The sequence below is a fragment of the Oncorhynchus tshawytscha genome, linkage group LG13 (assembly GCF_018296145.1).
Source record: "Oncorhynchus tshawytscha isolate Ot180627B linkage group LG13, Otsh_v2.0, whole genome shotgun sequence".
In the NCBI taxonomy this organism is placed as follows: domain Eukaryota; kingdom Metazoa; phylum Chordata; class Actinopteri; order Salmoniformes; family Salmonidae; genus Oncorhynchus; species Oncorhynchus tshawytscha.
This window is the reverse complement of record NC_056441.1, coordinates 93927336-93952813: the sequence shown is the minus strand read 5'-3', so window position 1 is coordinate 93952813 and position 25478 is coordinate 93927336. Positions and strand designations below refer to the sequence as shown.

At 43.2% G+C, this 25478-nt stretch overlaps 1 protein-coding gene across 1 annotated transcript in view; it reads left to right on the top strand.

The window, feature by feature from the left end:
- cntn5 (contactin 5) overlaps positions 1–25478 on the top strand; it is a 471145-nt gene that overhangs the window by 425642 nt on the left and 20025 nt on the right. The window contains exon 18 of the mRNA XM_042296548.1: positions 19266–19500. Within this exon, the coding sequence (XP_042152482.1) occupies positions 19266–19500 (235 nt within the window). The remainder of the gene's footprint in view (positions 1–19265; positions 19501–25478) is intronic.

Here is a 25478-nt window from a genome sequence, read left to right as displayed (position 1 = left end):
GTGGACTAGGCTTGGCTAGGGGTGGACTAGGCTTGGCTAGGGGTAGGCTTGGCTAGGGGTGGACTAGGTTTGGCTTGGGGTAGGCTTGGCTAGGGTGGACTAGGTTTGGCTAGGGGTAGGCTTTGCTAGGGTGGACTAGGTTTGCTAGGGGTAGGGGTGGACTACACTGGCTAGGGGTGGAATAGGTTTGCTTGGCTAGGGGTGGACTAGGTTTGGCTTGGGGTAGGCTTGGCTAGGGGTGGACTAGGTTTGGCTAGGGGTAGGCTTGGCTAGGGGTGGACTAGGTTTGCTAGGGGTAGGGGTGGACTACACTGGCTAGGGTGGAATAGGTTTGCTTGGCTAGGGTGGACTAGGTTTGGCTAGGGGTAGGCTTGGCTAGGGGTGGACTAGGTTTGCTAGGGGTAGGGGTGGACTACACTGGCTAGGGGTGGAATAGGTTTGCTAGGGGTAGGGGTGGACTACACTGGCTAGGGGTGGGCTAGGCTTTGCTAGGGGTGGACTAGACTTGCTAGGGGTGAGCTAGGCCTGTTAGGGGTGGACTAGGCTTGCTGGGGGTAAGCTGGGTGGGCTAGGGTGGACTACACTAGCTAGGGTGGGCTAGGCTTGGTAGGGCTAGGCTTGGCTAGGGGTGGACTACACTTGCTAGGGGTGGGCTGGGGTTTTCTAGGGGTGGACTAGGGGTGGGCTAGGCTTGCTAGTGGTGTGCTAGGATGGCTAGTGATGGTTTAGTGGTTGTCTAGGATAGCTAGGGGTGGGCTAGACTTTCTAGGGGTGGTCTAGGCTGGCTAGGGGTGGTCTAGGCTGGCTAGGAGTGATCTAGGCTGGCTAGGGGTGATCTAGGCTGGCTAGGGGTGATCTAGGCTGGCTAGGGGTGATCTAGGCTGGCTAGGGGTGGGCTAGGCTGGCTACGGCTGGTCTGGCTGGCTACGAGTGGGCGATATAGGCTGGCTAGTGTTGGTCTGCTGGGTGTCTCTCCCTTAGTGCGTGGCAGGATGCCTGCTGGATTTTTCTCCCTCAGCGGGTGGTAGGAGGCCCGCTGGGTATCTCTCCCTCAGCGGGTGGTAGGAGGCCTGCTGGGTGTCTCTCCCTCAGCGGGTGGTAGGAGGCCTGCTGGGTGTCTCTCGCTCAGTGGGTGGCAGGAGGCCTGCTGGGTGTCTCTCCAGTGCGTGGCAGGAGGCCTGCTGGGTGTCTCTCCTCAGTGCGTGGCAGGAGGCCTGCTGGGTGTCTCTCCCTCTGTGCGTGTCAGGAGGCCTGCTGGGTGTCTCTCCCTCAGTGCGTGGCAGGAGGCCTGCTGGGTGTCTCTCCCTCTGTGCGTGTCAGGAGGCCTGCTGGGTGTCTCTCCCTCAGTGCGTGGCAGGAGGCCTGCTGGGTGTCTCTCCCTCTGTGCGTGTCAGGAGGCCTGCTGGGTGTCTCTCCCTCTGTGCGTGTCAGGAGGCCTGCTGGGTGTCTCTCCCTCAGTGCGTGGTAGCTGGCTCTGTCTGGGTGACTGAGAGAGCATCTCTAATGGTCTACTAGAGACAGAGCAGCCATCTCTCACTACCACTGCTAATAAGACTCCTGAATGAAGCTGCTTCCACTGTGTAGCAATTCATCCTGCTTAATAACCTGACTGAGCCCACTACCATGGCTGCCCTCATTAACATGGCTGCCCCAGCCACAGCCCCAGCCTCAGCCCCAGCCTCAGCCCCAGCCCCAGCCTCAGCCCCAGCCTCAGCCCCAGCCTCAGCCCCAGCCTCAGCCCCAGCCTCAGCCCCAGCCGCCCTAGCTGCTACCCAGGCTCTGTCCTCTGTACTCTGACAACCCTCCACAAATGACTGAAGATACAGAGGCACATGTACACACTCACACACATATACACACACACACAGTTACCATGCACCTCTCACACGCTCTAGCTGCCAGAAGCACCTCTCACACGCTCTAGCTGCCAGAAGCACCTCTCACACGCTCTAGCTGCCAGAAGCACCTCTCACACGCTCTAGCTGCCAGAAGCACCTCTCACACGGTCCTGCTCCGTCTGCTTCAATATTTATCTCCATTGATCAGACTGCTGCAGACTTCCTAATTTATTTCCAGAAGCATTTAGCTTCATAGGGTCAATAGGGCTCATAGTGTCAGTAGGGCTCATAGTGTCAGTAGGGCTCATAGTGTCAGTAGGGTTCATAGGGTCAGTAGGGCTCATCGGGTCAGTAGGGCTCATCGGGTCAGTAGGGCTCATCGGGTCAGTAGGGCTCATCTGGTCAGTAGGGCTCATCGGGTCAGTAGAGCTCATCAGGTCAGTAGGGCTCATCGGGTCAGTAGGGCTCATAGGGCCAATAGAGCTCATAGGGCTCATAGGGTCAGTAGGGCTCATAGGGTCAGTAGGGCTCATAGGGTCAGTAGGGCTCATAGGGCTAATAGGGTTCATAGGGCTAATAGGGTGCATAGGGTTCATAGGGCCAATAAGGCTCACATGATCAATAAGGCTCATAGGGTCAGTAGGGCTCATAGGGTCAGTAGGGCTCACAGGGTTCATAGCGCTCATAGGGTCAGTAGGGCTCATAGTGTCAGTAGGGCTTATAGTGTCAGTAGGGTCCAAGCCTTCTCCTGTTTCTCCTCCACCCGTGACAGGGTCTGAGCCATTAGCTCCGTTATCCACAATATTAAACTTAAAAGAATCATCCAACGATCATACACTGTTTACCAGGGGCAGGGCTACCGACGTTAAGGTTAATCTGAAAAGGGTTCTGGTTAAAGCTTAAACTGCAGAGTAAAGAGAGTATAGGGATATTGTTATCCACGTCGGCACCAACGACGTTAGGACAAAACAACACTTATTTAGCAAGATTGAGCAAGATGGCGCCGATAGAGATGGTATCCTCGCTTCGAGTCCTAAGGAAACTATTCAGTATTTTTTTTAAAAGTATTAATTGTTACATTGTTAGCCCAGATAATCTTAAGTGTTATTACATACAGCCAGGAATAACTATTGGATATAAGAGCGACGTCAACTTACCAACGTAACGACTAGGAATACGTCTTTCCCGAAGCGGATACTTTGTTCGCTCCACCACCCAGGACAATGATTCTGATCCCAGAGGCCAACCCAAAACAACGTTGCCGCAGAAGAGATTATAACAAAACAACGTCTTCCAGAGAAACATCAGCGATTGTAACATTCTCAGTTTCACGGAGACATGGCTCTCTCGGGATATGTTGTCGGAGTCGGTACAGCCACCGGGTTTCTTTATGCATTGTGCCAACAGGAATAAACATCTCTCTGGGAAGAAGAAGGGCGGGGGGTGAATGTTTCATGATTAACGACTCCTGTTGTAATCATAACAACAAACAGAAACTCAAGTCCTTTTGTTCACCTGACCTAGAATTCCTTACAATCAAATGCCGACCATATTATCTCCCAAGAGAATTATCGTCGGTTATTGTCGCAGCCGTGTATATCCCCCCACAAGCAGACACCACGACGGTCATCAAGGAACTTCACTGGACTCTATGTAAACTGGAAACCATATATCCTGAGGCTGCATTTATTGTAGCTGGGGATTTTAACAAAGCAAATTTGAGAACAAGGCTACCTAAATTCTATCAGCATATTAATTGTAGCACACGTGCAGGTAATACACTTTATCCCTGCTTCTCTAACTTCTGCGATGCATAGAAGGCCCTCCCCCCTTTCGGCAAAACCAACCATGACTCCATTTTGCTCCTACCGTCCTATAGGCAGAAGCTCATACAGGATGTACCCATGACAAGCACTGATGCTTACATACAGACTTGAGTCATTGGCCACGTTAATTAAATGCATCACTAGTCACTTTAAATAATACTAATTTAATAATGTTTACATGCGTATCTTACATTACACATCTCTTATGTAAATACTGTATTTTACTCCATCTATTGCATCTTGCCAATGCCGGTTGGTCATCCATATATTTTTATGTACATATTCTTATTCCATCCCTTTAGATTTGTGTGTTTTAGGTAGTTGTTGTGGAATTGTTAGATATTACTTCTACTGTTCGGAACTAAAAGCACAAGCATTTCGCTACACACACATTAACATCTGCTAACCATGTGTATGTGACCAATACAATTTGATTTGATTTGAGGTCACCAAGCGCAACATAGCTTCAGCCTGTAAATTATCAAGAACGATGTGTCGGCATCGAGTAATTGTCTCTAGCCCCCTCCCAGTTCAGGGTAGTCTTGAGCTCCAAAGCAGAGTCTCACAACTCAATCGCTGGTTGAAAATGGTTTTCTGCCCCTCCCAAAATATAGAATTTGTAGATAATTGGCCCTCTTTCTGGGACTCCACCACAAACAGGAACAAGCCTGGCCTGCTGAGGAGTGATGGACTCCATCCTAGCTGGAGGGGTGCTCTCATCTTATCTATCAACATAGACATGGCTCTAACTCCTCTAGCTCCACAATGACAAAGGGTTCAGGCCAGCCAGCAGGCTGTTATCCAGCCTGCCAGCTTAGTGGAGTCTGCCACTAGCACAGTCAGCTAGAGATATTCAGCTATCCCCATTGAGGGGACGTATGCTCCGAGCATGTGCTGACCAACTGGCATGTGTCTTCACTGACATTTTGAACATCTCCCTGATTGAGTCTAATACCAGCATGCTTCAAGCAGACCACTATAGTCCCTGTGCCCCCAGAGCACTATAGTATTCTGCCTAAATGACTACAGACCTATAGCACTCACGTCCATAGCCATGAAGTGCTTTGAAAGGCTGGAAATGGCTCACATTAACACCATTATCCCAGAAACCCTAAACTCACTCCAATTTGAATACCGCTAAAATAGATCCACAGATGATGCAATCTCTATTGCACTCCACACTGCCCTTTCCCACCTGGACAAAAGGAAAAACTACGTGAGAATGCTATTAATTAATGACAGCTCAGCATTCAACACCATAGTGCCCTCAAAGGTCATCTTCTAAGCTAAGAATCCTGGGACTAAACACCTCCCTCTGCAACTGGATCCTGGACTTCCTTACGGGCCGCCCGCAGGTGGTGAGGGTAGGTAGTAACACATCTGCCACGCTGATCCTCAACACTGGAGTCCCTTAGGGGTGCGTGCTCAGTCCCCTCCTGTGTTCCCTGTTCACCTGTTCACCCACGACTGCATGGCCAAGCATGACTTCAAAACCATCATTAAGTTTGCAGATGACACAACAGTGGTAGGCCTAATCACCAACAATGACGAGACAGCCTATAGGGAGGTCAGAGACCTGGTCAGAGACCTGGTCGGGTGGTGCCAGAATAACAACCTATCCCTCAACATAATCAAGATAACCTCTTGAAGCAAGAGGGCACTATTTTTATGATTGGAAAAATGATGTTCCCAAAGTAAACGGCCTATTTCTCAGGAACAGATGATAGAATATGCATATAATTGTCAGATTAGGATAGAAAACACTCTAAAGTTTCCAAAACTGTCAAAATATTGTCTGTGAGTATAACACAACTGATACTGCAGGCGCAACCCTGAGGACAATCAAACCAGGAAGTGGCTTCTATTTTGAAAAATCCATGTTCCATAGCCTGCCTTTGCTCCATTTAAAGGGATATCAACCAGATTCCTTTTCCTATCGCTTTGGTGTCAACAGTCTTTAGACATTTTATTTTGAAAAATTAGCGAGAAAGATAACATCGCGTCAGGTGTTTGCATGACTTTTGCTCACGTAACAGAGTTTGGGCAGCCATTGTCTCTTCCTCTCCTACTGATAAAGACAGTTGTGGTTGATATATTATCGATTATATATTTTAAAAACCACCTGAGAATTGATTATAAAAAACGTTTGACATGTTTCTGTGGACATTACGGATATTATTTGGAATTTTAGTCTGTGTTGTCGTGACCGCTCTTTCCTGTGGATTTCTGAACATAACACGCCAAACAAACGGAGGGATTTTGGATATAAAAATAATCTTTATGGAACAAAAGGAACATTTATTGTTTAATTGGGAGTCTCGTGAGTGAAAACATCCGAAGATCATCAAAGGTAAGTGATTCATTTGATTGCTTTTCTGATTTTCGTGACCAAGCTACTTTGATGCTATGTTCATAATGTTTTGTCGAGTGATCGATAAACTTACACAAACGCTTGGATTGCTTTCGCTGTAAAACATATTTTCAAAATCTGAGACGACAGGTGGATTAACAAAAGGCTAAGATGTGTTTTGCAATATTGCACTTGTGATTTCATGAATATACAGTGGGGGAAAAGTATTTAGTCAGCCACCAATTGTGCAAGTTCTCCCACTTAAAAAGATGAGAGAGGCCTGTAATTTTCATCATAGGTACACTTCAACTCTGGCAGACAATGAGAAAAAAAATCCAGAAAATCACATTATATGATTTTTTTATGAATTTATTTGCAAATTATGGTGGAAAATAAGTATTTGGTCACCTACAAACAAGCAAGATTTCTGGCTCTCACAGACCTGTCTAGAAGAAAAAGAAACGCTATTTAGGTGCTGACTAGCGGAGTAGAAAACTAGAAAATAAAAAAGAGCTCTAGGAGCTCAGATGCAATAATTTAATTACCAACGTTTCTACAGCCAAGCTGTCTTCATCAGGGTATAATCACAAACACTGCGGGATGACTCGTTTATGTAGTGTCAAAAGACACAGGTGTCTGTAATCATGGCCAAGAGTGGCCTAATATCATTGGTTAATAATCAAATATTAAAATGTCATACAAAGAACAGCATACAAACAACAAATGGATAGCATACAGGTCATTGATTCATTTTAGACTACACAAGCTGACAAACAATTACAATGGCAAAGTCACAATAATCACAAGAATGGCTTCAGATCAAAGTCTACGTTGAGATCGAAGGGAGCAAGGGTCTTTAAATTAAAGATCCAGGCAGCCTCTCGTTTTAACAATAACTTATCAAGGTCACCCCCTCTCCTAGGGAGTGTGACATGTTCGATGTCAATATAACGCAGAGACGAAATGAGTGGCCTGCCTCCAAGAAGTGGGCCGCAACTGGATAAGTAAAGTTTTTACACCTAATGGTGCTACGATGCTCTGAGATTCGTACTTTTAATTCGCGCTTTGTTTTACCCACATCATTTTTACCACAAGGACAATTTATAAGATAAATAACTGCCTTAGTGGAGCACGTAATAACACCTTTGATTGGGATCGATTCCCCTGTTTGTGGGAGTTTGAAGGATCTACATTTATAAGTGCCATTGCATTGAGCACAGCCATTACATTTGTAATTTCCATCCAGTAGGGGAGCAAATAGACGTTGTTCAGAAATATCTTGGGGTGGTAAATCAGAGTTTACCAATTGGTCTCTGAGATTTCTGCCCCGCGAGAATACGACCAAGGGAAGTTCCGAAAACACATTACCGAGACTATCATCGGATTTTAGGATGTGCCAATGTTTGTGAACAATTCCTTTAATCTGTTCAGAGCACTTTGAGTAGCGGGTAGTTAAAACACCTGAATGCGTCTTTTTGCGAGACTGACCTCGAAAAAGGTCATGTCTCGTTTTGTTTTGAATTCTCTCAATGGCAATATTAATCTGATCAGTCTTGTACCCCCTCTCCTTGAATTTTCTTTGCGTCTCAGCCATATTTCTGTCCAAATCTGATTGTTTTTTGCAAATTCTTTTGATTCGACAGAATTGGCTGTAGGGCAAAGTGTTTTTTCAAGGGAAATGGGTGACAACTATCAGCCCTCAACAAACTGTCACAATCAGTAGGCTTCCTGTAAAGATCAGTGTATAGAACATTTTTCACACAAAATCAGAAGATCAAGGAAACTGATTTGACGTGTATCAGATTGCATAGTAAATCTCAGATGCTCAGAACAGGCGTTAAGAAAAGCATGGAACGCCTGGAGCTGTTTAACATCACCCCTCCATAGAACAAAAATATCATCAATATACCGTTTCCAAATCATGATGTTAGGCAAGAAAACATTTTTGAGAGGATTGAAAATAGACTGTTTCTCCATGTAACCCACATACAAATCTCACAGACCTGTAACTTCTTCTTTAAGAGGCTCCTCTGTCCTCCACTCTGTATTAATGGCACCTGTTTGAACTTGTTATCAGTATAAAAGACACCTGTCCACAACCTCAAACAGTCACACTCCAAACTCCACTATGGCTAAGACCAAAGAGCTGTCAAAGGACACCAGAAACAAAATTGTAGACCTGCACCAGGCTGGGAAGACTGAATCTGCAATAGGTAAGCAGCTTGGTTTGAAGAAATCAACTGTGGGAGCAAATATTAGGAAATGGAAGACATACAAGACCACTGATAATCTCCCTCGATCTGGGGCTCCACGCAAGATCCCCCCTCCAGTATGCGGTTGCTACTCTCTGTTTATCATCTATAGTCACTTTTAACTATACGTTCACGTACATACGACCTCCATTACCCCGACTAACCTGCACACTGACTCTGTACCAACTGCTGTTATTTTCACAATCATTTTCAATCATTTTTCTGTTTCTTTACGTATCGATTGTTTAACTTATTTATATTTATATATATTTTTTTTTTTTACTTAAATGTCACTGTTGGTTGTTGGGCATTTCACTGTAAGGTTGTTATATTCGGCGCAGGTGACAAATAATAAACTTTGATTTGATTTGAGACCGTGTCTCTAGGCTGGGCAAAACTAACATGGCAGTGTTCGCCTTAGCAATATCACTGGAATAAAGACCTCCTCCATTCCTGTCATTATTCTCAGAGCTTGTGATATCTCACTTCTCAAAATAGGGCTACTTAATGTTAGATCCCTCACTACCAAGTTAGTCATAGTTAATGAACTAATCACTGATCATAACGTTGATGTGATTGGCCTGACTGAAATATGGCTTAAGCCTGATGAATTTACTGTGTTAAATGAGGCCTCTCCTCCTGGCTACACTAGTGACCATATCCACTGTGCATCCCGCAAAGTCGGAGGTGTTGCTAACAGTTATGACACATTTCAATTTATAAATAAAAATTATGAACACTGCGTTTTTGTCTTTTGAGCTTCTAGTCATGAAATCTATGCAGCCTACTCAATCACTTGTTATAGCTAACAGGCCTCCTGGGCCGAATACAGAGTTCCACACTGAGTTCCCTGAATTCCTATCGGACCTTGTATTCATAACAGATAATAATCTAATTTTTGGTGACTTCAATATTCACATGGAAAACTCCACAGACCCACTCCAAAAGGCCTTCGGAGCCATCATCAACTCAGTGGGTTTGGTCCAACATGTCTCCAGAGCGACGCATTGCCACAGTCATATCCTGGATCTAGTTTTGTCCCGTGGAATAAATATTATCGGTCTATATGTTTTTCGGACCACCATCTTACTATCGGACCACCATCTTATTATGTTTGCAATTGAAACAAAAAATCTGCTCAGACCCAAACCAAGTATTATCAGAAGCCATGTAATAAATTCTTGGACACCCCAAAGATTCCTGGATGCCCTTCCATACTCCCTCCACCTACCTAAGGACATCAAAGAACAAAACTCAGTTAACCACTTAACTGAGGATCTAAATTTAACCTTGTAACACCCTAGAGAGAAGATGTCTTTCACTTAAGCAGTGATGAAATTATTAACTTCTGAGAAGATAAGATCATGGTCATTAGAAAGCAAAGTACGGACTCCTGATTGAATCTAAGTATTTCTTCAGTTGTCCTGAGTCTTCACAGAACTTCCATGTTCTAGGATCAATGGAGAAACAAAACATTTTCATCCTATCACTCCAGTGTTAATTTGCTAAATTGTACTTTCTAGGCTACTATGGCCTATTTATTGCCTTACCTCCTTATGCCATTTGCACACACTGTATATAGACATTTTCTATTGTGTTATTGACAGTACGTTTGTTTATTCCATGTGTAACTCTGTGTTGTTTGTGTCGCACTGCTTTGCTTTATCTTGACCAGGTCGCAGTTGTAAATGACAACTTGTTCTCAACTGGCCTACCTGGATAAATAAAGGTCTGTCCTCGTGCTCCTATATATATATATATATGCTCCGAGTCTTGGAGAAATATGCAAATTCAAAGAGGAGTCCGTAATTTGCTTTCTAATGTATATATTTTTTAGAAAGGAAATTACGGACTCCTCTTTGAATCTGCATATTTCTCCAAGACTCAGAGTCTACACAGAACTGCCAGGATCATATATACACAGAACTGCCAGGATCATATATACACAGAACTGCCAGGATCATATATACACAGAACTGCCAGGATCATATATACACAGAACTGCCAGGATCATATATACACAGAACTGCCAGGATGATCAATGGAGAAAGTTTTTTAATCCTGTATATCTTCACATATTCACGCTTCCAGCTGCCTACTGGACCCTATTCCAACTAAAGTACTGAAAAAGCTACTTCCTGTGCTTGGCCCTCCTATGTTGAACACAATAAATGGCTCCCTGTCCTCCGGATGTGTACCAAACTCACTAAAAGTGCCCATAATAAAGCCTCTCCTGAAAATAGCCAAACCTTGAACAGGCAATTATAAAATACAATCGGCCTATATTGAATCTCCCATTCCTCAAAAAACAAACTAATTAAAAGCTGTTGCGCTGCAACTCACTGCCTTCCTGAAGACAAATAATGTATATGAAATGCTTCAGTCTGGTTTTAGACCCCATCATAGCACTGAGACTGCACTCGTGAAGGTGGTAAATTACCTTTTAATGGCCTCAGACCGAGGCTCTGCATCTGTCCTCGTGCTCCTAGACTTTAGTGCTGCTTTTGATACCATCGATCACCACATTCTTTTAGAGAGATTGGAAACCCAAATTGGTCTACACAGACAAGTTCTGGCCTGGTTTAGATCTTATCTATTGGAAAGATATCAGTTTGTCTCTGTGGATGGTTTGTCCTCTGACAAATCAACTGTAAATGTTGGTGTTCCTCAAGGCTCCGTTTCAGGACCACTTTCGTTTTCACTATATATTTTACCTCTTGGTGATGTAATTTGGAAACATAATGTTGACTTTCACTGCTATGCGGATGACACACAGCTGTACATTTCGATGAAACATGGTAAAGCCCCAAAATTGCCATCCCTGGAAGCCTGTGTTTCAGACATAAGGAAGTGGATGGCGGCAAATGTTCTACTTTTAAACTCAGACAAAACAGAGATGCTTGTTCTAGGTCCCAAGAAACAAAGAGATCTTCTGTTGAATCTGACAATTATCTTGATGGTTGTACAGTCGTCTCAAATAAAACTGTGAAGGACCTCGACGTTACTCTGGACCCTGATCTCTCTTTTGAGGAACATGTCAAGAATGTTTCAAGGACAGCTTTTTACCATCTACGTAACAAACAGGTGCCATTGCACATATCAAAAACTTTGTGTCCAAAAATGATGCAGAAAAATACATCCATGCTTTTGTCACTCCTAGGTTAGACTACTGCAATGCTCTACTTTCCGTCTACCCGGATAAAGCACTAAATAAACTTCAGTTAGTGTTGAACAGAGCTGCTAGAATCCTGACTAGAACCAAAAGATTTGATCATATTACTCCAGTGCTAGCCTCCCTACACTGGCTTCCTGTCAAGGCAAGGGCTGATTTCAAGGTTTTACTGCTAACCTACAAAGCATTACATGGGCTTGCTCCTACCTATCGCTCTGATTTGTTCCTACCGTACATACCTACATGTATGCAGGACACTGGAGAAATACTCCAGATATAACAAACTGACCCTAGCCCCCGACACATAAACTACTGCAGCATAAATACTGGAGGCTGAGACAGGAGGGGTCAGGACAAACTGTGGCCCCACTGTAGCCTTGGAGATCTGCTGTTGGATCTGACAACTAATCTTAAAGGTTATACAGTCGTCTCAAATTGAAATGTGAAGGACCTCAGCGTTACTCTGGACCCTGATCTCTCTTTTGACAAACATGTCAAGAATATTTCAAGGGCAGCTTTGTAAAATTGCAAAAATCTGAAACTTTTTAAAATTGATGCATCCATGCTTTCGTCTCGTCCAGATTAGACTACTGCAATGTTCTACTTACCGGCTACCCACATACAGCACTAAATAAACTTCAGTTTGTGCTAAACACGGCTGCTAAAATCTTGACTAGAATCCAGTCAAGCTTCCTGTTAGGGCTGACTTCAAGGTTTTACAGCTGACCTACAAAGCATTACATTCTCAGCATTACTTTCTCATACCCATCTCTCCGATTTGGTCCTGCAGTACATACCTACACGTACGCCATGGTCACAAGACACAGGCCTTTTTATCTCCCCTAGAATTTCTAAGCAAACAGCTGGAGGCAGGGCTTTCTATAGAGCTCCATGTTTATGTAATGGTCTACCTATCCATGTGAGAGACGCAGACTCGGTCTAAACCTTTAAGTCTTTACTGAAGACTCATCTCTTCAGTAGGTCTTATGATTGAGTGTAGTCTGGCCCAGGAGTGTGAAGGTGAACGGAAAGGCACTGGAGCAACGAACCACCCTTGCTGTCTCTGCCTGGCCGGCTCCTTTCTCTCCACCGGGATTCTCTGCCTCTGACCCTATTACGGGGACTGAGTCACTGGCTTACTAGTGCTCTTCCATGCTGTCCCTAGGAGGGGTGAGTCACTTGAGTGGGTTGAATGGTGTGGGAGCTGTGCTTTGTCAAAGTGCCGGGCAGCTACGGTCAGTCTATTTCATCTGGTGTAATTCTCCTGTCTTATCTGGAGTCCTGTGTAAATTTAAGTATGATCCCTCTATTTCTCTCTCTCTCTCCATCTCTCCCCCTCCTCCTGGAGGAACTGAGCCCTAGGACCATGCCTCAGGACTACCTAGCCTGATGACTCCTGGCTGTTTCCAGTCCACCTGGTCATGCTGCTGCAGGAACCCTGACCTGTTCACCAGACGTGCTACCTTGTCTCGGACATGGTGTCTTCAATTATCTCTCTCTATTGCTCTCTCTCTCTACCACACCTGCTGTCTCGACCTCTGATTGCTCAGCTATGAAAAGCCAACTGACATTTACTTCTGAGGTACTGACCTGTTTCACCCTCTACAACCACTGTGATTATTGTTTGATCCTGCTGGTCATCTATGAACAATTGAAAATCTTGTAGAACAATCTGGCCTTAATGGCCATGTACTCTTATAATCTCCACCCCTCGCAGCCAAAAGAGGACTGGCCACCAGGTTCCTATCTTTCTAGGGAGTTTTTCCTAGCCACCGTGCTTCTACATCAGCATTTCTTGCTGTTTGTGGTTTTAGCCTGGGTTACTGTACAGCACTTTGTGACATCAGCTGATGTAAAAAGGGCTTTATAAATACATTTGATTGATTGATTGATTGATTGATTGATTGATTGGTCGGCCGAGCCAGTATTATTGTTTTCATCATTCACTGCCAATTTCTTAAAAACATGGTTTACGTTGAAGGGAAGAATCTGATCAAAATAGACTGTTTGGGGTTTTAGCCTGGGTTACTGTACAGCACTTTGTGACATCTGCTGATGTAAAAAGGGCTTTATAAATAAATGGGATTGATAAACACAATGTGCTACAGTAGGTTTGAGGTTGGGGAAAAACAAAACTAAAGCAAGAACACAAAATATTCACACAATAGTTAAAACCCTTAAGGACTTACCAAGAACCTTACAGTATAGCTGCAGAAACAACACCAAATGTGTCTATGCAAAGTGTTCATGCGTGCCATCAAAGAGCGTGACATTTACAAGTAATTTATTTCATTACGGCTTGGAAGTTACAGGGATTCAGCTGGGAATTTGTGGCATTTTGATTTAATTACTGTATGTTTAGTGTTTCATTTGCAGACATTGATATAATCCTGTTACCAAATAGGTTACGAAAAAAAATAGAACATCTGGAAATTATATGCCTTGTCAATTAAAAAACGTTTTGAGCTGGTGAGTTCATGGTGGAGGCTGATATCAGTTGATGCCCTTCTAAGTGATTGTTTCTGTGTATAGATAAACTGCTGATGGTATTGTGTCATAGGACCATAGATAGGAGGGTCATTTCAAGGAAGCAGTGATGTAGTGGTATGAAAAAATAGGTGTGTAAACGCTGTACCTGCTTCCCTGTTCATGAATAAAGTAACGTTCCCTATATTTATAATGCATTCCTGGATAGGTGGGTAAACGCTTGAGTAATATGATAATAGTTATATAAGAAAGGTGTTTAAACTGAATTCACGTGTGTTTACCCTCCACTACACTGCTAAGGGAAGGTGTTTTACCCTCCACTACACAGCGAAGGGAAGTGGTGTTTACCCTCCACTACACCGCTAAGGGAAGGTGTGTTTACCCTCCACTACACCGCTAAGGGAAGGTGTGTTTACCCTCCACTACACCGCTAAGGGAAGGTGTGTTTACCCTCCACTACACCGCTAAGGGAAGGTGTGTTTACCCTCCACTACACAGCGAAGGGAAGTGGTGTTTACCCTCCACTACACCGCTAAGGGAAGGTGTGTTTACCCTCCACTACACCGCTAAGGGAAGGTGTGTTTACCCTCCACTACACCGCTAAGGGAAGGTGTGTTTACCCTCCACTACACAGCGAAGGGAAGGTGTGTTTACCCTCCACTACACAGCGAAGGGAAGGTGTGTTTACCCTCCACTACACCGCTAAGGGAAGGTGTGTTTACCCTCCACTACACCGCTTAGGGAAGGTGTGTTTACCCTCCACTATACCGCTAAGGGAAGGTGTGTTTACCCCTCACTACACCACTAAGGGAAGGTGTGTTTACCCTCCACTACACCGCTAAGGGAAGGTGTGTTTACCCTCCACTACACAGCGAAGGGAAGGTGTGTTTACCCTCCACTACACCGCTAAGGGAAGGTGTGTTTACCCTCCACTACACCGCTAAGGGAAGGTGTGTTTACCCTCCACTACACCGCTAAGGGAAGGTGTGTTTACCCTCCACTACACCGCTAAGGGAAGGTGTGTTTACCCTCCACTACACCGCTAAGGGAAGGTGTGTTTACCCTCCACTACACCGCTAAGGGAAGGTGTGTTTACCCTCCACTACACCGCTAAGGGAAGGTGTGTTTACCCTCCACTACACCGCTAAGGGAAGGTGTGTTTACCCTCCACTACACCGCTAAGGGAAGGTGTGTTTACCCTCCACTACACCGCTAAGGGAAGGTGTGTTTACCCTCCACTACACCGCTAAGGGAAGGTGTGTTTACCCTCCACTACACCGCTAAGGGAAGGTGTGTTTACCCTCCACTACACAGCGAAGGGAAGGTGTGTTTACCCTCCACTACACCGCTAAGGGAAGGTGTGTTTACCCTCCACTACACCGCTAAGGGAAGGTGTGTTTACCCTCCACTACACCGCTAAGGGAAGGTGTGTTTACCCTCCACTACACCGCTAAGGGAAGGTGTGTTTACCCTCCACTACACCGCTAAGGGAAGGTGTGTTTACCCTCCACTATACCGCTAAGGGAAGGTGTGTTTACCCCTCACTACACCGCTAAGGGAAGGTGTGTTTACCCTCCACTACACCGCTAAGGGAAGGTGTGTTTACCCTCCACTACACAGCGAAGGGAAGGTGTGTTTACCCTCCACTACTACACTACACCGCTAAGGGAAGGTGTGTTTACCCTCCACTACACCGCTAAGGGAAGGTGTGTTTACCCTCCACTACACCGCTAAGGGAAGGTGTTTACCCTCCACTACACCGCTAAGGGAAGGTGTGTTTACCCTCCACTACACCGCTAAGGGAAGGTGTGTTTACCCTCCACTACACCGCTAAGGGAAGGTGTGTTTACCCTCCACTACACCGCTAAGGGAAGGTGTGTTTACCCTCCACTACACCGCTAAGGGAAGGTGTGTTTACCCTCCACTACACCTCTCCACTACACCGCTAAGGGAAGGTGTGTTTACCCTCCACTACACCGCTAAGGGAAGGTGTGTTTACCCTCCACTACACCGCTAAGGGAAGGTGTGTTTACCCTCCACTACACCGCTAAGGGAAGGTGTGTTTACCCTCCACTACACCGCTAAGGGAAGGTGTGTTTACCCTCCACTACACCGCTAAGGGAAGGTGTGTTTACCCTCCACTACACCGCTAAGGGAAGGTGTGTTTACCCTCCACTACACCGCTAAGGGAAGGTGTGTTTACCCTCCACTACACCGCTAAGGGAAGGTGTGTTTACCCTCCACTACACCGCTAAGGGAAGGTGTGTTTACCCTCCACTACACCGCTAAGGGAAGGTGTGTTTACCCTCCACTACACCGCTAAGGGAAGGTGTGTTTACCCTCCACTACACCGCTAAGGGAAGGTGTGTTTACCCTCCACTACACCGCTAAGGGAAGGTGTGTTTACCCTCCACTACACCGCTAAGGGAAGGTGTGTTTACCCTCCACTACACCGCTAAGGGAAGGTGTGTTTACCCTCCACTACACCGCTAAGGGAAGGTGTGTTTACCCTCCACTACACAGCGAAGGGAAGGTGTGTTTGCCCTCCACTACACAGCGAAGGGAACTGACTGTGTCAACTGGGGTCTCCTGCACGCCACAAGACTGTGTTAGTCCACTGTGGTAGAGCCTAGGTCAGGACAACCCTGGTCCTGGAGGGTTTGTATTTATTATGGATCCCCATTAGTTCCTGCCAAGGCAGCAGCTACTCTTCCTGGGGTTTATTATGGATCCCCATTAGTTCCTGCCAAGGCAGAAGCTACTCTTCCTGGGGTTTATTATGGATCCCCATTAGTTCCTGTCAAGGCAGTAGCTACTCTTCCTGGGGTTTATTATGGATTGAGGTAGTATGTACATGAATATGTAGTTATAGTGACTGTGCGTATATGATAAACAGAGAGTAGCAGCAGCGTAAAAAGAGGGGTTGTGGGGGGGGGGGGTTCACAATGCAAATAGCCATTTGATTACCTGTTCAGGAGTCTTATGGCTTGGGGGTAAAAACTGTTGAGAAGCCTTTTGGTCCTAGACTTGGCACTCCGGTACCGCTTGCCATGCAGTAGTAGAGAGAACAGTCTATGACTGGGGACGCTGGGGTCTTTGACAATTTTTAGGGGCTTCCTCTGACACTGCCTGGTGTAGAGGTCCTGGATGGCAGGCAGCTTAGCCCCAGTTATGTACTGGGTCGTACGCACTACCCTTTGTAGTGCCTTGCGGTCAGAGGCTGAGCAACTGCCCTACCAGGCAGTGATGCAACCAGTCAGTATGCTCTCGATGTTGCAGCTGTAGAAACTTTTGGGGATCTCAGGACCCATGCCAAATATTTTTCGTTTCCTGAGGGGGAATAGGCTTTGTCGTGCCCTCTTCACGACTGACTTGGTGTGTTTGGACCATTCTAGTTTGTTGTTGATGTGGACACCAAGTAACTTGAAGTTCTCAACCTGCTCCACTACAGCCGCGTCTATGAGAATGGGGGAGTGCTCGGTCCTCCTTTTCCTGTAGTCCACAATCATCTCCTTAGTTTCGGTTACAGTGAGGGATAGGTTGTTATTCTGGCACCACCCGGCCAGGTCTCTGACCTCCTCCATATAGGCTGTCTCGTCGTTGTCGGTGATCAGGCCTACCACTGTTGTACTGTCAGCAAACTTAATGATGGTGTTGGATTCATGCCTGGCCATGCAGTCATGGGTGAACAGGGAGTTCCAGTGTTGAGGATCAGCGTGGCAGATGTGTTGCTACCTACCCTCACCACCTGGGGGCGGCCCGTCAGGAAGTCCAGGATCCAGTTGCAGAAGGATGTGTTTAGTCCCAGGGTCCTTAGCTTGGTGATGAGCTTTGAGGGTACTATGGTGTTGAACGCTGAGCTGTAGTCAATGAACAGCATTCTCACATAAGTGTTCCTTTTGTCCAGGAGGGAAAGGGCAGTGTGGAGTGCAATAGAGATTGCATCATCTGTGGATCTGTTAGGTTGGTATGCAAATTGGAGTGGGTCTAGGTTTTCTGGGATAATGGTGTTGATGTGAGCCATTTCCAACCTTTCAAAGCACTTCATGGCTATGGATGTGAGTGCTACAGGTCTGTAGTTATTTAGGCAGGTTGCCTTTGTGTTCTTGGCACAGGGACTATGGTGGTCTGCTTGAAACATGTTGGTCTTACACACTCAATCAGGGACATGTTGAAAATGTCAGTGAAGACGCCTGGAGCACACGTCCTGTAATCCGTCTGTCCCCGCAGCCTATGTTGACCTGTTTAAAGGATTTACTCACGTCGGCTATGGAGAGCGTGATCACACAGTCGTCCGGAACAGCTGATGCTCTCATGCATGCCTCAGTGTTGCTTGCCTCGATGCGAGCATAGAAGTGATTTAGCTCGTCTGGTAGGCTCGTATCACCGGGCAGCTCACGGCTGTGCTTCCCTTTGTAGTCTGTAATAGTTTGCAAGCCCTGCCACATCCGCTGAGCATCGGAGCCGGTGTAGTATCATTCAATCTTAGCCCTGTATTGACGGTTTGCCTGTTTGATGGTTCATCGCAGGGCATCGCAGGATTTCTTGTAAGCTTCCGGGTTAGAGTCCCTCACCTTGAAAACGACAGCTCTACCCTTTAGCTCAGTGCAAATGTTGCCTTTAATCCATGGCTACTGGTTGGGGTATGTACGTACAGTCACTGTGGGGACATTGTCATCGATGCACTTATTGATGAAGCCAGTGACTGATGTGGTGTACTTCTCAGTGCCACCGGAGGAATTCCGGAACATGTTCCAGTCTGTAATAGCAAAACAGTCCTGTAGTTTAGCATCTGCTTCATCTGACCACTTTTTAATAGACCAAGTCACTGGTGCTTCCTGCTTTTTGCTTGTAAGCAGGTGTTATGTTATGTTATGTGGGGGGGATCTCATGGGGATTGGTGTAGCTATGCTTAGCTCAGGGGGATTGGTGTAGCTATGCTTAGCTCAGTGGGATTAGTGTAGCTATGCTTAGCTCAGTGGGATTAGTGTAGCTATGCTTAGCTCAGGGGGATTGGTGTAGCTATGCTTGGCTCAGGGGTCAGACCAAGCAAAATGGCTTCATTTCCATGTACTCTAATTTACTTGGACTGATTTATCTAATTTCTCTACTGTCTTTTTAAATTTTCTTTAGGCACAAGTGTCTGTTATACTGTAAGCTACAGACGTTCAGTGGGGTAGGCTCCTACAAGGCTACTACCAGGATATAATACAGTTATTTGAGTTCCTGGACTCATATTTCAGAGGATGAATGAATTAATTCAGATATTTAAATGACCTCATGGTGTCGTCATCGATTAGATTTACATGTCCAACAAAAAATGTATTCCCTGTATTCTAGCCTGTGTCTGAGGAGTTCCAGAATGGGGAGGGCTTTGGCTACATCGTGGCGTTCAGAGCCAATGGGACGCGAGGATGGAAGGAGAAGATGGTGACATCAGCAGATTCCACTATGTACAAGTACAGAGATGAGACCTTCCCTCCCCTCACCCCCTTCGAAGTGAAGGTGGGAGTGTACAACAACAAGGGAGACGGACCCTTCAGTGGTGTGGTCACTGTGTACTCTGCAGAGGGGGGTGAGTTATTGCACTCGCACATCAAATCAAATCAAATGTATTTATATAGCCCTTCTTACATCAGCTGATGTCTCAAAGTGCTGTACAGAAACCCAGCCTAAAACCCCAAACAGCAAGCAATGCAGGTGTAGAAGCACGGTGGCTAGAAAAAACTCCATAGAAAGGCCAAAACCTAGGAATAAATCTATAGAGGAACCAGGCTCTGAGGGGTGGCCAGTCCTCTTCTGGCTGTGCCAGGTGGAGATTATAACAGAACATGGCCAAGATGTTCAAATGTTCATAAATGACCAGCATGGTCAAATAATAGTAATCACAGTGGTTGTCGAGGGTGCAACAGGTCAGCACGGCTAGGTGGACTGGGGACAGCAAGGAATCATCATGCCAGGTAGTCCTGAGGCATGGTCCTAGGGCTCTACTGTCACGTCCTCAGTTCTTCTGTCACGTCCTCAGTTCTTCTGTCACGTCCTCAGTTCTACTGTCACGTTCTCAGATCTACTGTCACGTCCTCAGTTCTACTGTCACGTTCTCGGATCTACTGTCACGTCCTCAGTTCTGTGTCACGTCCTCAGTTCTACTGTCACGTTCTCAGTTCTACTGTCACGTCCTCAGTTCTACTGTCACGTTCTCAGTTCTACTGTCACGTTCTACTGTCAGTTCCAGTTCTACTGTCACGTCCTCAGTTCCACTGTCACGTTCTCAGTTCTACTGTCACGTCCTCAGTTCCACACGTCCTCGTTCCACTGTCAGTTCTCAGTTCTACTGTCACGTCCTCAGTTCCACTGTCACGTTCTCAGTTCTACTGTCACGTCCTCAGTTCTACTGTCAGTTCTACTGTCACGTGCTGTCACGTCTCAGTTCTACTGTCACGTCCTCAGTTCTACTGTCACATACTCAGTTCTACTGACAGTTCTACTGTCACGTCGTCAGTTCTACTGTCAGTTCTAATGTCACGTCCTCAGTTCTACTAGTTCTCACAAGTAAAAAGCAAAGGCAAAACATCACATCTTATTTCTCGGTCCAGGGACTTGGTTTTTGCCCAAGCACAACACAGCTAATTCAAGTAATAAAAGCATGATGATGAGTTTGTTATTTGAATTAGCTGTGTAGAGCTAGGGCAAAAACTAAACATGCACCCAGGGTGGGCCCCAGGACCTAGGGGTCGGGGCCCCAGGACCGAGTTTAGAAAACCCTGCTCTAGAGCAGGGCTGTCAAACTCATTTTTCCCCGTGGGCCGCATTCGGTATTCAATGAGGTCCAGAGGGAGACACTGAATATGTGTTATTTTTCCTCGCTGTATAAATCTGCCAAAAATAGTCCTCTAGTTATCATTTTGTGATTTTGTCTACTCTCTGACTGTCTAGTTATCATTTTGTGATTTTGTCTACTCCCTGACTGTCTAGTTATCATTTTGTGATTTTGTCTACTCCCTGACTGTCTAGTTATCATTTTGTGATTTTGTCTACTCCCTGACTGTCTAGCTTTCATTTTGTGATTTTGTCTACTCCCTGACTGTCTAGTTATCATTTTGTGATTTTGTCTACTCCCTGACTGTCTAGTTATCATTTTGTGATTTTGTCTACTCCCTGACTGTCTAGTTATCATTTTGTGATTTTGTCTACTCCCTGACTGTCTAGCTTTCATTGATGTGATTATTAGCGAGCTGGAAACTGTTTTACTCAAACCACCAAATGTTTGACAGCCCTGGTCTAGTGGTTAATTTGTTGATGTTTAAAATGTTAGTCAAGAAGAAGTACCCTCTATACACTGACAATGTGTCCCTTTATGTAATCTATTTATCCTCTGATCTCCCCTGGGATTCAGATACTATTCACGGTACTGTATGACTAATCTACTATGAAAGTAATCATGAAACAAACCACTTGATGAAACATAATACCAATACTGATTAACTGTAGAGTTTTACTGTTAACAATATGTACTGATAGACTGTTATCAATATGTACTTATTGACTGTAGAGATCTACTGTTATCAATATGTACTGATAGACTGTTATCAATATGTACTTATTGACTGTTATCAATATGTACTGATAGACTGTTATCAATATGTACTGATAGAATATGTACAGTTATCAATATGTACTGATAGACTGTTATCAATATGTACTGATAGACAGTTATCAATATGTACTGATAGACTGTTATCAATATGTACTGATTGACTGTTATCAATATGTACTGATTGACTGTTATCAATATGTACTGAAAGACTGTTATCAATATGTACTGATTGACTGTTATCAATATGTACTGATTGACTGTTATCAATATGTACAATATGTACTGATTTACTGTTATCAATATGTACTGATTGACTGTTATCAATATGTACCAATATACTGACTTATCAATATGTACTGATCAGACATAGACAGTTATCAATATGTACTGATCGACTGTTATCAATATGTACTGATAGACTGTAGAGATCTACTGTTATCAATATGTACTGATAGACTGTTATCAATATGTACTGATTGACTGTAGAGATCTACTGTTATCAATATGTGCTGATGACTGTAGAGATCTACAGTTATCAATATGTACTGATAGACTGTTATCAATATGTACTGATTGACTGTCATCAATATGTACTGATTGACTGTCATCAATATGTACTGATAGACTGTTATCAATATGTACCGGTTGACTGTTATCAATATGTACCAATATACTGTTATCAATATGTACCAATATACTGTTTTCAATATGTACTGATCGACTGTTATCAATATGTACTGATAGACTGTAGAGATCTACTGTTATCAATATGTACTGATAGACTGTTATCAATATGTACTGATTGACTGTAGAGATCTACTGTTATCAATATGTACTGATTTACTGTTATCAATATGTACTGATAGACTGTTATCAATATGTACTGATTGACTGTCATTGACAATATGTACTGATTGACTGTCATCAATATGTACCGATAGACTCTTATCAATATGTACTGATGACTGTAGAGATCTACTGTTATCAATATGTACTGATAGACTGTTATCAATATGTACTGATTGACTGTTATCAATATGTACTGATAGACTGTTATCAATATGTACTGATAGACTGTTATCAATATGACTGTACTGAGTATCTGTACTGTTATCAATATGTACTGATAGACTGTTATCAATATGTACTGATTGACTGTTATCAATATGTACTGATTGACTGTCATCAATATGTACTGATAGACTCTTATCAATATGTACTGATGACTGTAGAGATCTACTGTTATCAATATGTACTGATAGACTGTTATCAATATGTACTGATAGACTGTTATCAATATGTACTGATTGACTGTAGAGATCTACTGTTATCAATATGTACTGATGACTGTAGAGATCTACTGTTATCAATATGTACTGATAGACTGTTATCAATATGTACTGATAGACTGTTATCAATATGTACTGATTGACTGTCATCAATATGTACTGATTGACTGTCATCAATATGTACTGACTGTAGAGATCGATAGACTCTTATCAATATGTACTGATGACTGTTATCAATATGAGATCTACTGTTATCAATATGTACTGATAGACTGTTATCAATATGTACTGATTGACTGTTATCAATATGTACTGATAGACTGTTATCAATATGTACCGATAGACTGTAGAGATCTACTGTTATCAATATGTACTGATTGACTGTTGTCAATATGTACTGATAGACTGTTATCAATATGTACTGATAGACTGTTATCAATATGTACTGATTTACTGTTATCAATATGTACCGATAGACTGTAGAGATCTACTGTTATCAATATGTACTGATGACTGTAGAGATCTACTGTTATCAATATGTACTGATAGACTGTAGAGATCTACTGTTATCAATATGTACTGATAGACTGTTATCAATATGTACTGATAGACTGTTATCAATATGTACTGATAGACTGTTATCAATATGTACTGGGTAGACTGTAGAGATCTACTGTTATCAATATGTACTGATAGACTGTTATCAATATGTACTGATAGACTGTTATCAATATGTACTGGGTAGACTGTAGAGATCTACTGTTATCAATATGTACTGATAGACTGTTATCAATATGTACTGATTGACTGTTATCAATATGTACTGATAGACTGTTATCAATATGTACTGATTGACTGTTATCAATATGTACTGATTGACTGTTATTAATATGGTCTGATTGACTGTAATCAATATGTACTGATAGACTGTTATCAATATGTACTGATAGACTGTTATCAATATGTACTGATAGACTGTTATTAATATGTACTGATAGACTGTTATCAATATGTACTGATAGACTGTTATCAATATGTACTGATTGACTTTTATCAATATGTACTGATTGACTGTTATCAATATGTACTGATAAACTGTAGAGATCTACTGTTATCAATATGTACTGATGACTGTAGAGATCTACTGTTATCAATATGTACTGATTTACTGTTATCAATATGTACTGATAGACTGTTATCAATATGTACTGATATACTGTAGAGATCTACTGTTATCAATATGTACTGATAGACTGTTATCAATATGTACTGATAGACTGTAGAGATCTACTGTTATCAATATGTACTGATAGACTGTTATCAATATGTACTGATTGACTGTAGAGATCTACTGTTATCAATATGTACTGATTTACTGTTATCAATATGTACTGATCGACTGTTATCAATATGTACTGATAGACTGTAGAGATCTACTGTTATCAATATGTACTGATAGACTGTTATCAATATGTACTGATTGACTGTAGAGATCTACTGTTATCAATATGTACTGATGACTGTAGAGATCTACTGTTATCAATATGTACTGATAGACTGTTATCAATATGTACTGATAGACTGTTATCAATATGTACTGATTGACTGTCATCAATATGTACTGATTGACTGTCATCAATATGTACCGATATACTCTTATCAATATGTACTGATGACTGTAGAGATCTACTGTTATCAATTTGTACTGATAGACTGTTATCAATATGTACTGATAGACTGTTATCAATATGTACTGATTGACTTTTATCAATATGTACTGATTGACTGTTATCAATATGTACTGATAAACTGTAGAGATCTACTGTTATCAATATGTACTGATGACTGTAGAGATCTACTGTTATCAATATGTACTGATAGACTGTTATCAATATGTACTGATTGACTGTAGAGATCTACTGTTATCAATATGTACTGATGACTGTAGAGATCTACTGTTATCAATATGTACTGATAGACTGTTATCAATATGTACTGATAGACTGTTATCAATATGTACTGATTGACTTTTATCAATATGTACTGATTGACTGTTATCAATATGTACTGATAAACTGTAGAGATCTACTGTTATCAATATGTACTGATGACTGTAGAGATCTACTGTTATCAATATGTACTGATTTACTGTTATCAATATGTACTGATAGACTGTTATCAATATGTACTGATAGACTGTTATCAATATGTACTGATATACTGTAGAGATCTACTGTTATCAATATGTACTGATAGACTGTTATCAATATGTACTGATAGACTGTAGAGATCTACTGTTATCAATATGTACTGATAGACTGTTATCAATATGTACTGATTGACTGTAGAGATCTACTGTTATCAATATGTACTGATAGACTGTTATCAATCTGTACTGATTGACTGTAGAGATCTACTGTTATCAATATGTACTGATGACTGTAGAGATCTACTGTTATCAATATGTACTGATTTACTGTTATCAATATGTACTGATTTACTGTTATCAATATGTACTGATCGACTGTTATCAATATGTACTGATAGACTGTAGAGATCTACTGTTATCAATATGTACTGATAGACTGTTATCAATCTGTACTGATTGACTGTAGAGATCTACTGTTATCAATATGTACTGATGACTGTAGAGATCTACTGTTATCA